The following is a 15,000-nucleotide window of genomic DNA, read 5'->3' as shown; positions in this document are numbered from 1 at the left end:
CAACTACTGAATGATATTTTAAAACAAGTTGGATTATAATTTGGAGGAAATCTACTTATCTTGAGATTGCATGCATGTTATCTCCAGTTGAATCATTTTTTTTTCATACTATCCACGGATCAATAGTAAGAATATAATCTCACTTCTCAAAACTATTTTTGATCGACTCGTGAACTATTTTCGATTTTTTTTAACGTCTTATACTTGCCATCGTTTGTCAAGAAAGACAACAATGTACTCAAGAAAAGATTGTTGATCGAGACAACAACGAAAGACAATAAACTGATAGAGGAGAGTAGATGTAAACAGTCGGGCACAAGTACAAATCTGGCTTAGAGAGGTGGTGAAACGTCCGATGGATTGAACCCGTTGACTCAACAAAGGATTAGGAGAGCAGTTAAACGCCGTGCCTGTGTTTGGACGATTTTGAGTCATCAGATTACAGGATTTGCCCAATGTTTGGCTTGCACCAGGAATTCGAAGGATCTTTACGATGTTATAGAGACGTCTGGTTTTTTTCATTACTCTCATGATCGGCTATTATCGTCATGATCGTTGTGCAGGATTGAATCTGGAGTGTACAAATTTGAATGACGCAATTTTTAAAATAGAAATTGTTTAATGAGATTCTATTTTTGGATACTAAACAGGTGCATCCAAATTCTTGTGTTGACACAATATAACATTTTAGCGTGGCTTTTACCTGGTGGTTTAATCTATTTTTATCTTATTATATAACAGAATGGAGAACATCGTTAGACTCGTTATTCTATTTTGCTTTATTGGAACAGTTAAAGCCCAGGTTCCAGACGCAGAATTTATTATTGACGAAGAATTAAAACTCACAACAGTTGTAGGAAACATTTCAGACCTGCCTGGTCTTTTCCCTGGAACAACAGACCAGACTAGACGCTCCTTACAATATGGAATTCTAAACCAGGTCAGTGAGCCGGCATCTCTGTTTAACATTACAAAAAACGGCGGTGTTATATACGTGGCCAAAAGAATCGACAGAGAAAGACTGTGTCTTGGACAGGAGGTATGTGAGCTAAAGCTCAATATTCTCGTATCGTCACAGATCTCCTCACAAATTGACTCAAAAGTTGTCACTGTGATCTTTGTAGTCAAGGACATAAACGACAATAAACCAGAGTTTGGTAGACAAGACGTAGTTTTGGAAATCACAGAAGGAAATGCCCTTAATTCAGTTCTTAAGATTACTGGAGCAAACGATCGAGATTTCAAAGAGAAGTATAAAACTCAAAACTATACATTGGATGATTTCGTTGACATATTTGAGCTGACGGCTTCTCAAACTCTCGATGGAAGTTCTGAAATTGACCTCAGAGTTTTGAAGTCTTTGGACCGTGAGACAAAAGACAAGTATGATTTTTCTATTACGGCATATGATGGTGGATCCCCGCCTCTTAGCTCTACACTTCGCGTTTCGGTTCTTGTCACAGACAAAAATGACAACCCACCTGTCTTTCTGAATTCTTCTTACAGCATCACAATTGATGGAGGCGTGGAAAGGGACACGTTTATTCTACAAGTCTCTGCAACAGATGAGGACATTGGTGACAATGGAAAGATTACTTATGACTTCAGTAGTCTTCAGAAGACAATGTTGAAAGATTCCTTTAAAATTGATTCTGTGTCTGGAGAAATTTCTACAGTAGGAGCGTTAAGTTCAAGGGATTTCAATTTCATTGTCGAAGCACAGGATTCGGGGTCACCTCCGTTAAAATCCCAAACGGAAGTTACCGTCAATGTTATCAATACTGGAAATTCTGCCCCTCTTGTTGCTATAACTACTCTTGGAATCAACATGGAGGACAATACGATATCGATCCTCGAGCCTGGAGGTCGGGGGCTATTTGTTGCCTTCGTTGATGTGACTGACGACGCCGATGGCGTTGTCTGTGAGATTAGTAATGACGTTTTCAGAATGGACCCAATCCCTAAAAAAGGTTATAAGATTTCGTTGCAAGGATCAGTTGATAGAGAGACCAGGGAAATGTACAACCTTAGCGTTATATGTATTGATGCAGGTGAACCATCCTTGCGTTCAACAGCCCAATTTTTGGTGAAGATATTGGACGCAAATGACAATCCTCCTAAATTTACTCAGGAAAGATATTCCAGAACTCTGACCGAGGGCAAAAAGACCGGAGAATACGTTCTTCAAGTGTCAGCATCAGACAAGGATATTAAGAATAATGGGAATGTAAGATATAGTCTTGACCCAAACTTCAGACATCAATTTACGATACACCCTGTTACAGGTATCATAACCGCAACTGGAGAGCTGGATAGAGAATCATCTCCAACTTTGAACTTTGATGTTTTTGCAACAGACCAAGGTGAATCGCCTCTGAAATCAACAGCCAAAGTCACAATTTTCCTGGAGGATATCAACGATAACGTTCCCAAATTTACCAAAAAAGTTTTTCGATTTAAAGCTCGGGAAGAGGTCAAAGGATTTCGAGTAATCAATGACTTATCGGCGTCTGACCATGACGCAGGAGTGAACGGGCAGCTGGAATATTTTTTCACAGGTTCCATTGATGGAGCTGACAGCGTGTTCACAGTTCAGCCAAATGGAACGATTGTCAGTTCCAGACGTTTAGATCGCGAAGAACGAGAAAATTATACATTTTCGGTCATGGTCAGGGATAAGGGCAATCCTCCTCTAATGGCCAGCGCCAGCGTTGTCGTAGATATCACAGACATCAACGACAATACGCCGGAGATTCTTTTCCCGGATACAAAAGTCCACCGCATTCCAATCACAAATCTACCCGAGAAAGGAGGTTTGACTTTGATTTCTGCACATGATAACGACGCAGGTGAAAATGGAAGTCTACAATTTACCATTGTCGCTGGAAATGAAGATAGAGCTTTCGAAATAAATAAAGCCAGCGGAGAGTTCAAAATTGCCAGGGCGTCCAGACTAAAAAATCACAAAAACTACAATGTGGAGATCGTTGTCTCAGATAGGGGCTCACCACCCAGAGCAAACACAACAACTCTCATCATCGAAGTTAACTACAAAAATGTAACAAGTATTCGGAGAGAGAAGGAGGAGGATTACATTATCATCGTTGCTGTAGTTGCCGCCGTCACCGTCGTATTCTCATCACTAATCATTGCTGCAATCTGTGTTGTCTTTCAAAAAGATCGCAACAGCCGACGTAAACCTAGCATCAATACACAAACTAAAGCACCTTTCCACAACATTCACTCTCACCTCAATCTCAGTGACGATGACAAAGTCAATGTCCACTCAGACCACTCCTCGGATCTTCAAAATCGCCCCGACTTTTCAATGAACGACTTATCTCGGTCCCAGGACGGGTCAAAATCCACACCATCACACCCAAATAGCCAATACTATCAAACCAAGTTCTCTTTCTCTGACGGCCAAAATATTCCTAAAGGAAAAGCCGTCAGTTTCAGCTTAGAAAACGAGGATAGTAAAGAAAAGTCCAAACCTTGCTTCACAGCTCCTCAGTCAATGAGAGAGACCTCATCGCCCTTAACCACATTTGGCGGAAACAGAATACGCCCCTGCGACGATGACGTGTTCAGACAACATTCTCCTGGAACGAGACAGGTCAGTGGAGTGACATATGTACCAGTCTGCACGAATGGCCATGTAGGTACCTTGGTCTTGTACTGACAGTCAACTATTTCCTTTCTTAACCTTAACACTGTGATTTAGTTTCCGTTTCTTCGGCCATGTCTTTCTATCTCTATCAATATACCTACCTTTTTCTTTATATAATATTATATCCTCTTATCTTCTGATCTATACAATCATAACCTATCTATCTATCTATATATCATCTATCTATCTTTCCATCTATCTATCTATCTATCTATCTATCTATCTATCTATCTATCCATTTATTTGTTTGTTAATTATCTATCTACCTTCCTACCAGTCTATCTATATTAATAATGCATCTTTCAATGTACCCCTCCATCTATCTAATAATCTCTCTATCTATTTATATATCTATCTATCTGCATATTTAATTTGTCTACCGAACTTTCTCACTGTCAATCTGCCTTCCTATTTACATTGGCAATCAATCTGTAATATTATACTCTTGTTAGAGTTTTATACTCCTTTTTCTCTTTAACAACTCTTTTTATTTCTCGCCTTTTCTTTACCTATACGTATGTCTGTCCATCTATCACTATGCTCTCTGGCTGTCTTTCATTCCGACAGTCGACCATTCTATCAACTAGCCAATCTGTCCCTATAATGTATGTGTGCGGTGTCGTGATCTTGTGGTCACTGGTTTGAGTTTCGCTGTGGGCGGCGCAAAGTTGAGCCCTTAAACGCTGTCCTTTAGTTGGTTCACCATACTCAGGTGTAAAATGAGTATAGGACCGTAAAAAACAAGTCGGCTTTGCCTAATAAAATAAAATTAATGTTAAAGCACCTTATGGGCGTCATTTTTCGTTTTACATGTCGTCAAGCACCGTGGGCGCCATGGGACCCTTTGTAAAGCACTTTGACCATATTTAGTATATATAGCAGTACTCAAATATATGGATGTATAGTATATAATGATTGTCATCAGGTTTCCATATTGTCTATAATATACTCGTACTTCAATCCTTTTGATAAACGTCCTCAAAGCATTATAATATCACGTTTATACGTCATTACAATAATACATTAAACCTCTCGTTATCCACAGTCTTCTTCTGTATTCAACATTATAAATACATGCGATTATCCGCGATCCATTAAAGTCTCGGTTTGCTTTTTAACGACTTTTTAAATCCATTGCTTCCCAATGACGCCAGCTTTAAATCTCCAATGCCAATCGCACTCGTTATGTTTTTGATATAAACAATCCTGAAACGATTCCATCAAGCTATTGATGTGTGGCCGGTTCGGTTCTCTCATTACAACAATATTGGATTGGATTATAAGAGTGTTTTAATGAATTAAGTATGAGTAGCGTGACCTTCCACAAAAACTAACATAAACAATAAACCACTCAGTCAATGAAATGAAAAGTGAAAATTAGGGAAATGGATATTTATTTGGTTTTAATTTACATCTATTTCTGAGTTTTCTGAGCCTCCCATTCATCCAGTATTTTGAAATCGTTTAATACAGTGATAAGGCAGATTGGACTGAAATAAAAATCAATGATCCAATAGTAAAATGTCATACCTAAAATAATTGTATGTTCGCTAAATAAAGGCAAGAGAGAAAAAAAGAAAGAAAGAAAGAAAGAAAGAAAGAGAGAGAGAGAGAGAGAGAGAGAGAGAGAGAGAGAGAGAGTGAGAGAGAGAGAGAGAGAGAGAGAGAGAGAATTATCAAATAGAGTGGTGGTTTGGTATGTTATATTAATATTGTTAGGATGATTTTATTTTTTTTTACTTTATGTATATGTTTTATCTTGACCCAAATTTTCAACAATACGATTCAGTAGTCTGATGTCACGCGCCCGGCAACGGCGGCCATCTTGGTTCTAAACAAAGAAAATCATTACTTTTTATTCTTCATGCTAGCTAGAACTTTTCGTTCCCTTTTCGTATGCCATGTGATCAGAATGTGTAAAAGTCAAAACATGATCAAATTTATGGGTTTTCTTTCCTCTGGAAACGCTTTTATGCTCGCCGGAGAAATATTTCATACGGGCGTCCGCCATTGTTCCGATAGTTTAGAGCCAGTGTTACTAAGTTACCATGCGTCATTAGGAAGGAAGTGACGTTACGACTACTGAATCCTATTAGGATAACATTTCCTACTAAAACTAAACTAAACAAGATCAACGTCGGGCTTTATCAGAATAATGTTTAATTTGAAGAGACTAATAGACAGAACGAATTTGACGTCACTGGGGTCTCTGTTATTGTTTTTTGCCATCCACGTTTGTGAGTTATTCTCACTTAACTATATTATCCAGACTATAAAAGTTCATGTTACACAAAGTTTTGTGTGTTGGTCCGGTATACTTCCGGAAGGCAATGTTGTGAGATTCTTAGCCAAGCGCATACTATCAATAGATGTAGTATCAACCCTCGCGTGAATTTTTTCTCTGTGTTGAATTAATCATTTTTTGTTTGCAAAATTATATTTTTAGGCACAATACTTAAAATACTAGATATTATTAACCACCGGATGTTCAAATTCTATTTTAAAGAGGGAAAGATTCGTATGTTTTCATTCTATTCACCGATGGAAGATAAAATTGTATATATTGATGCTGTTTAAGTTTACCAGAGATACACCCTTTTCTATGAGTAAACAGAAATAAATCCCCGTTGAGGCTCCCTGTATTTGATCTGCTTAAGGATTGCTCGATGTACCAGTTATTCACCGTGGCTAATACTATTTCACTTTCCATACGTTTAGGACTGTAAACAAAATAATTGAAAGGCCCTACGAATGTTCCTTATGCTTTGTCACTCTTTTCCTTTGTCATTTTCCCCAAATATTGTAATCAATATGATTTTGTATGTATGCCTGCCTAGCTGATATTGAAATGGTCCGGGGTGGATACAACTATATAGTATTTGATTAGATGATTGCATTGTCTGTATTGAAAAGGACGGAATATTATATCCTGTTTTATTGAATTTTAATATTGTTGGATCCACTTTCGCACTTTATTTGGCAAAAAGCAAACCAGCCTAATAAACTCGGCTCTGTAGCGACATCGATCTTAGCTCAGTCTTGTACAGTACGTTTTGGTTTTTAATTATTTTTTTTTAATTCCATAATTTCAAACGTTTTTTAAATTTTTTTTCACGGGGTTTTTTTTTTTTTTGTTCACGTGATTGTTGTTTAGTTTTTGTTTTTTGTTTTTTAATTACTTTTGTTTTCTTTTCTCTAGGGGAATTTTGTTTTGGGGTTTAAAAACAAAATTAATTGTTGTTGTTGTTGTTGTTGTTCTTCTTCTTCTTCTTCTTCTTCTTCTTCTTCTTCTTCTTCTTCTTCTTCTTCTTCTTCTTCTTCTTCTTCCTCTTCTTCTTCTTCTTCTTCTTCTTCTTCTTCTTCTTCTTCTTCTTCTTCTTCTTCTTCTTCTTCTTCTTCTTCTTCTTCTTCTTCTTCTTCTTCTTCTTCTTCTTCTTCTTCTTTGTTGTTGTGGAGAGTGATCTTTGTTTTTGTTTTTGTTTTGTATTATTTTGTTTCTGTTGGGTTTTTAAAAGTTAAAACTTGAAATTTTCTAACTCCGATCATTTTGACCGAATACTCAACGTTCTTCTTCAATTCATTCTGACATAACACAGTCATTTCAGTTGTTTTGTTTGTTGTTTTTATTTTTTTTCTCCTATCCTCTATACAGTCCTTTTATCTCGACACACCCTAATCCCTACCCATCTTGACCCCTACCGTGTTATGGGGACCCGAGTCCATTCTAAACTAATCCATACGTCAAATTTCACGCCGAGAAAAGAACGGATCGTAGTATCGCGGTGCACGATGGGTTTAATCTCCCGTATCAACACCGAAAAGAAGTGTCGAATTTTTATGTGTCTGTCGTTTCCAGTAAATTCCTTTTATCAATTTGTATGTCTTTAACCAGTTAACTGCCGTACTCTGGAAAAATAAACTCGTATTTAAAAATTTGGCCAGAAAACTTATCCTTCAAATATCGATCGATTTTAATGACCTTATCTTGTCAAAAACTCTCAAACCTGAGACTTTACGAAGTCCCAGGTCTGAGAGTTTTGGGGTTTGTTTGGTTTTTTTTTTGCCAAGATGACGGTCAGTTATATTGATCGACATTTAAAGGACGAGTTTTCTGGCCAAATTTTTAAATACGTATTTTTTCTTTAGGACGGCGGTTAACTGGTTATTGGTTGCTTTTCAAAGAAAGCTAGCGTAGTAATCACTAAAGTAGCAGATCTTCTTTAAACTGTGTATAAAAACACATTATAAAAAATATAATATTACACGATTTAGCAGTATTACAATAATATTTCTGAGTGAGAGCGATTAACGAAATCTTGTCTTTGTTATTTTATTTTGGGGTCGAAAAGACCGATAACGATATGAAAAATAATTTGAAAGTTGAGAGAGATTTTTTAATTTCCTAAGACATCTGGATTTTTAATTGATATAAAGATCATTCATTTGTATTTTTAAACATGGATTGGTGCTTTAGCATAATATTGGATTTACATCCTCCCCCCCTCCCCCCCCCCCTCCACCATCTCATTCTCTGTATGTAATAATCAATTATATTATGATGTCATGATATATTATTTACACAACTAATAATAACCATGTTTATTTTGTTTTGGCTCGTTGACTGGTTGGGTCGCTGGATGGCCAGTAGTTATTTAGATTATCTGGAGTGTTGGGCCTTATATTTTTTGTTTATATTCCTGTTAGTTGTTATGGGGTGTTATTATTTTAAAAATAGGATTTTCAAAAATGCTCTTCGATTCCTGTATACTGTGTTCTAGGGTTATTTTTTTTTTTTCTTTTTTTTTTTTTGAGATTCGGATGTAATTTTGTTTTATTTTTTGTTTTGCTTTTGGTTTTGTTTGTTTTGTTTTCTTGTTGTTATTGTAATTATTATTTAGTTTTACTTTGTTTTTGTTGGGTTTTTTTTTTTTTTTTTGGTTGATCTGTTTGCATTTTCATTTTTTAATTCTTAATTTTCTACTTGGTAAAATTTCTATAATCTACTATTATATATTATTTTCATCTGTTTCTTTATATTCGTATGAGCTCCACCAACGGCAATTTAAAAGTTCATGATTTGTTGTATTTTATCATTGCCCAGACTGACGATGTCAACAGTGACACATCAGCCGACACAACAACCAGCGACAGTGGTCGTGGAAACAGTGTGGATGACGTCAATTTTGAACACGTCATCAAAGGTAGGTACATTGTTAGTAGTACTATTCCAAGGTAGTACTTTAGTATACCATAAACACCATGAGACCCAACCTTACCCGGTTTCTGCGGCGTTTAACGGACAATAACAATTAATCGCTATCCCTATGAAAGGATTCTAGTCTATTGCAATAAACAGGGTGTCCCCCCTAAAAAATGTATACACACGAAGAATAATTGTAACCATGGAATTTAATAAAATTTAATTATTTTATGTTTAAAAATATTTGTAAGTATGATTTTATTGGGGGGGGGGGGGTCATTGCACTTTAACTAGATACATTTTAATATAATAATTGCATTTTATTAAATCCCATATTTACAATTATTTTGATGTATATATTCATTTTTTTGAGACACCCTGTATTTTCCTTAGAATTAACCAGATCTTTACAGCTTCCCAATCACTGCCAGGTGGAAGACATAGTCAGAAAGAACTTCGATTAAAGCACGTTGAGCATTATATAATTTTGAAAAGTCGGTGTACAAAGGTCATCTTATATCATAATGTCGACAAATACCGCTCTCTTTCCTTGTGAGTTCAGTGGTCCAATAAATAATAGATTGAGCTGTCTCGAAAGTTTGAAGTAAAAAAATATTTTTTTAAAATAGTTACTGATATATTTATTCATGAACAGAATGCTGTCTTGTTTTATCAGATCTGAGTTGGATAACATTTTTTAATATAAAAAGATAAAATATTATTTTTAAGTGGCAATGGTTTTGTTGTTTGTTTTTTTTTTGTTTTTTTTTTTTTTTTTTTTTTTTTTTTTTGGGGGGGGGGGGTTATTTTTTGTTTGTTTTGTTTGTTTATTTCTTTGTTTTTCCTGGATGATCTCGAGCAAATTCCATTTCAAGCCGAGGCATAAGATACCTCCTTACTATTTCAGGACTACACCCATGTTAAAAACTCAGTTCATTTATTTTGGCTCATTGTTTATTTTGATAGGCTGCAAAAAAAAAAAAAAAAAAAAATATATATATATATATATATATATATATATATAATATATATATATATATATATATATATATATATATATATATATATATATATATATATATATATATATATATATATATATTTAAAAATTACCATTTATTTATCCTTCAAACTCCGTCCTTGTTATGTGAGTCAGTTTTGAGATCCATGTTTTCCTAGCATCAAAGGACTCAACGCTAAGATGCAATGTGACATAGTGAATATTATAATGTATTGACAACCTTGTAATCGGTGACGTCTCATCTAGTCACCTCGAGCATGTCACATTACTCTTCTTCCACATTTCCCGGGACTGTACTGTAAAAAGGGCATGGACTACTTCAGTATTCTCAGGAGATGAATAAAAGAAAATTTTAAGAAATGCGTGGGGTTTTCTTTTTCATTTTGAAACTAATCTCATTTGTATTATAATAATTTTATTTTTTTTAATTTTTTTTTCACAACAGGTGACCTTTCGCCCCGGCTAAACTCACGCAGACACAGTGAAGAGCCGGAAATCCCGCCAAGAAAACCTTTTCACGGAGACCCAAATCGCTCATCTTGTCATGTGACATTCAGCAAGTCATTAGATCAGTTCACCCCATCGCATTCGTCATCAACTCGCAACGCCAAAAACTTTCCAAAATGTTACAGTGGTGGCCAATCATCCAAATTTCCTAGTTCCGGAGTGAATTCCCCAACTGGACAAAGAGTCCACTCATATCACCCTGCTAGTCAAAGAGTTGGCAGTAGTAATAATATCAATAACAAAAACGCCATGCCAAATTCAAAGCATCATAAACTATCCACTTTTTCAAATCCATCCCATCATCGTACTTCATTGAATTCTGTTGACGACGACGTCACGACAACAACTTCCGGAAGTTACATCATTAACCCTGATGACGTTAGGATGGAGACATACGTAGGCTCTGATGTGGTTGTGTAATAAACTGACAATAAATTAGCTTTTCTATCATTAAATCTAATGGATATTCTATGCACATGAGGATCATATCATTTGAACCTCTTTTTGCTCAAGCCTCTTCAGTATGTAGAAACAACGGTGTTTGAAAGGATGGAGGGGAGGCATTCCTTAAAGCATTCAGTGCAGCTATTTTGGAGTTCATACACAAAAACATATCATTCTATTCATCTAAATGGTGCTATTTCTTTTTTATTATTTTTTGTTTTGTTTTGTTCTAGACAAGGAGAACATAAATCAAGTTGTTCACAAAAAATTCTGTAATATAGCAACGTGTCTGTAGTGTGAGCAACAACAACAACAAAAAATGAGTTATTCTACGAGAGGGTTATAAGTGAAATCTCTGCTTAGAACAGTCGGATAAAAAAGTGGCAATTTCTTTTACTTTTGAATTGAAGGGTAATTATTTCGAGTTCCGATGAAGACTGATAATCTCGACTCAATGCAATGGATTGTTCAGGGCTCTTTTTTAAATGTATCTATCTCCTGCAGACTTACTTTATAATAGAGATTCCAAACTTAGAATAAATCACTGTTTACATAACTACGTTGAGCAGAATACTTGGCCGTCAACAGCGTTGTCTCTGTCGAAAAAAAAGTAATATCGCCTAACAGGCATCATATCTCGTTCTACATGTTATGTGTTGCTGTTGGTCAGGGACCCTTTTGTAAAGCGCTTTGAGCACGTTTAGTGGATGTTGCGCTACATAAATGCTCAAGTTGTTTTTTGTTGTTTTTTTTTTTGTGTGTTTTTTTTTTTGTTTTTTTGTTTTTGTTTTAATGTTATTGGTTTTATATCAGCCACAGGCAGAACCGCATGCCAATATTGTATAAATTTCTTACAAAGGCATGACGTTTTGACTTCAAATGGTATCAGTGCATTGAGAGTGATGAAAACAATTGTAATGTTTTATACAAATGGGCATGTTTACGTTTTGAGTGTATGAGTTTTGTTACAGGACACATCATCTGATTTAAACTTTCACTGTTAATATGTACAGTTGTAATACAACGGCCAATGACAATCTTTCAAATGTTTAGACAATACATTTTCTCTTGGGTGAAAAATCCTGGTAATATTTAATCTAGCTTAACACATAATTAAACAGCAATGTTTCTCTCCTCCCATTTTATGTTAAATATGGATTATTGGATGCATAAGATTAAAATGGGTGCACACGTGACTTGATTGACAGTTAAAATAATATGCGAATTTGAAATGGACAGAAATATCAACCCTTTTTTTTACTTCATTTCTCTCTCTCTCTCTCTCTCTCTCTCTCTCTCTCTCTCTCTCTCTCTCTCTCTCTCTCTCTCTCTCTCTCTCTCTCTTTCTTTCTTTCTTTCTCTTTCTCTCTCAGAGCTATGAGGCTCATAGAGTCGGAGCTTAAATCCTTTTGAAATCTGACAATGAGAATGTGTGCTTATTGATTATTCACGTCAGTACTCCATACACTACTAAGTTAATGTTAAAATTCCTTATTTGTGATATCTAGATAAAAAAAAGAGTACTTAATCTATCTTGCTTGTTTGTTTGTTTCAAATGTTTACTGTCGATATAGCGTTTATTTAAATTCTGTTATTATCCATTCTCTTTTAATTTTTAATTGGGTTCAACAGTTGTGACGTCACTTTCCTCGTAATGACGCATAGTAATTGTAACTGGTTCTAAACAATCGGTACTATGGACGCCAGCCATTATCTCCATCACCGCCCTTATGGAATACTTCGACGAGCATAAAAGTCTATCCAGAGGAGAAAAGCATTATAAATCTGATCATGTTTTGACTTTTATACATTCTGATCACATGACATGTGAAAACGTTCTAGTTCTAGTTAGAATGAAGAATAAAAATACCGATTTTCTTTGTTTAGGTCCAAACTGCTCTTTGCTGGGCGGACGTGACATCAGACTATTGAATCCTACTATAATCACTGTTACTATTTTTTGTTTGTTTTGTTTTTAGCTCTGTCACCGTGCGTATATTTGGAGAACTGATAACCGGATGTCATTTTGGGCTTGATTTAATGTTGTTGTAATGGACATAACTTTGCTTTAGTTTGAGAGTACAGTGTATTTCCATGACAACAGGACACGTTGGGCTCTATTGTTTTGTTTTCATGGTTTTGTTTGTTTGTTTGTTTTTTTTGTTGTTTTTTTTTGTTTTTTTAAAAATCAAATCAAATTCGAAATTCGGACTCATGTGATAAAACCACGCAAAATGCTGCTTTGTTGTTGCATATTAGGACGGGTAAAGGTTTTATAATTATACGCAAATACTATGGACCATGCCAGTCGCTTGATTTATGCTGAAGTAAGAAATTCAGATCTCAAATGATTTGATCAATATCTTGTCTTTTCGGTTTCAAAATCAAATGTTGATTTGTTGTATGGCACTCGCCTTGGGCGGTATGGCGGTGGTTCCAGTCCCGCTTTAGGCGGCGAAAGTTGAGTTCTTGGAAGAGGCACTTTTCTCACATTCTCTCACTGCATTCAGGTGTAAAATGAGTATATTATAGTCGGTAACTGCGTTGTCTTTGTCGAATAATATTGTAATAAAGCCTTACAAACGTCATGTAACATCCTACACGTTTAGTGCAGCCGTTGCCTTGGAATATCTTGTATAGTGTTTTGAGCACATTTGATGAATGTTACGGGAGGTTTTGTTTGTTTGTTTGTTTTTAAGAAAAGTAAAAGATTCGTAATGTGAATAAGCTTAACCATAGGATGTCAAGATCATCGCAACATTAAGATTAGTTAAGAGCGAACATGAAATGCTTTTTACTCACAGAGAATGAATCATGCGGTCATTAATTTGAACATCATCAAATTGTCTTATTTTACAAACAAACATTCCAACATCACATTATTTTCTTCTGCCGAACTATGAAAATAAAGGTTCACGTTTGAAATCATTTAGCCAGAAAAATCGTTATTCAAATATCGGTCGATTAAGATGACCCTCATCTTGTCAAAACTTTCAAAAATTCTAGACGTGCCTAAATGAGGCAATAAAATGTATAGTAAAATAAAGGGAGTAAAATGACTCTTATAAAAGATGCAAAACAAAGTAAATGACGTTTCGGCCTTTGGCCTTCTTCAGATATCTTGTTTACCTAGCTGAAGAAGGCCAAAGGTCGAAACATTGTTTACTTTCATATTTTATCTTTTATAAGACTCATTTTTACTCCCTTCATTTTACTATACAAAAACTCTTAAACCTGCGACATCAAAGATAGACCACGGAAGTCCCAGGTTTGGGAGTTTATGGCAAGGTACGGGTCATTTTAATCGATCGATACTTGAATAAAGGACGAGTTTTCTAGCCAACATTTTTTCTTGTTGCTTTTTCCAGACTACAGTGGTATTGACATTATATGTTATTTTACTTTAATAAGTTGTTATACATAAACCATACTTACAATGTATCATTTTATCGCTCATGCCAAGAAATTAATTGTATATACTTATACCTAAATATTTTTATGTATGTGATTTCATCTGTGTCATAGTAGTGAACGCACAATCGTGGCATCTTTGTTTGTTAATTGCGCAATATTGAATATCAATTGCTTTAATTTAGTTTTGTACATAACTACGAATGAATGGAGTTTATGGGAGATAAAGGATAGCAGTTGTTGTGATAGAAAAAAGATTGTAAACTGTTTGAAAAGATATTTCTCACTGTCATATTTTCCTCTCTGTTGCTTTCTGTGTCGTAGAAATCCAGAGCTGCCGACTTAAATTATTTATTTTAAGTCGTAGTTTCCATGGGGAAGGGGGGGGGGGAGAGAAAAAAAATCACTTTAAATAGCTTAAGAAATGAACAATTTTCCTTCAGCATGAATTTTTAAAAAAACGCTCCAAAGTCCTGAAAAAGGGTTCTAAGATTTATTGAGTCAAAGAGGCGATTGCAGCTCTGTAGCTGGAGTCAAAAATTCGTATTTTTACGATTTTTTTCGGTGTACTAGGCAGGTCTGGAATATCACAATTTTGCTCTAGCCCTAATTGTTTTCCTTAGACCTTCGGGAGTCAGTCAGATTCAGTGAATGATTTTTATTTTGACTGTGAGTGTTTCCTTATGTTTAAAATCATGAACGTGTCTTCTGTAAGGAGAGATCTCACACAGACATGGTTGTGGGAAT

The 15,000-nt window shown here is 35.4% G+C and overlaps 1 protein-coding gene across 2 annotated transcripts in view; it reads left to right on the top strand.

The window, feature by feature from the left end:
* The window catches only part of LOC144970377 (protocadherin-1-like), a 33,346-nt gene extending 20,317 nt beyond the window's left edge, over nucleotides 1-13,029 (top strand). The window contains exons 2-4 of one of the 2 annotated variants that reach the window (XM_078909951.1): nucleotides 1-3,616; nucleotides 8,772-8,871; nucleotides 10,337-13,029. The exon at nucleotides 1-3,616 is cut by the window's left edge and continues 272 nt beyond it. In XM_078909951.1, the coding sequence (XP_078766077.1) occupies nucleotides 743-3,616; nucleotides 8,772-8,871; nucleotides 10,337-10,818 (3,456 nt within the window). In that variant the 5' untranslated portion in view covers nucleotides 1-742 and the 3' untranslated portion in view covers nucleotides 10,819-13,029. Of the gene's footprint in view, nucleotides 3,659-8,771; nucleotides 8,872-10,336 lie in introns of both variants that reach the window. The other variant, XM_078909950.1, reaches the window with a different exon arrangement.
* Nucleotides 13,030-15,000: the final 1,971 nt, after the last annotated feature.

Source organism: Berghia stephanieae, chromosome 4 (genome assembly GCF_034508935.2).
Source record: "Berghia stephanieae isolate SIO BIC M18660-M18661 chromosome 4, UCSD_Bste_1.3, whole genome shotgun sequence".
NCBI classification, from domain to species: Eukaryota; Metazoa; Mollusca; class Gastropoda; order Nudibranchia; family Aeolidiidae; genus Berghia; species Berghia stephanieae.
Note: the sequence above shows the minus strand (reverse complement) of the source record. Positions and strands in the feature narration are given on the sequence as shown.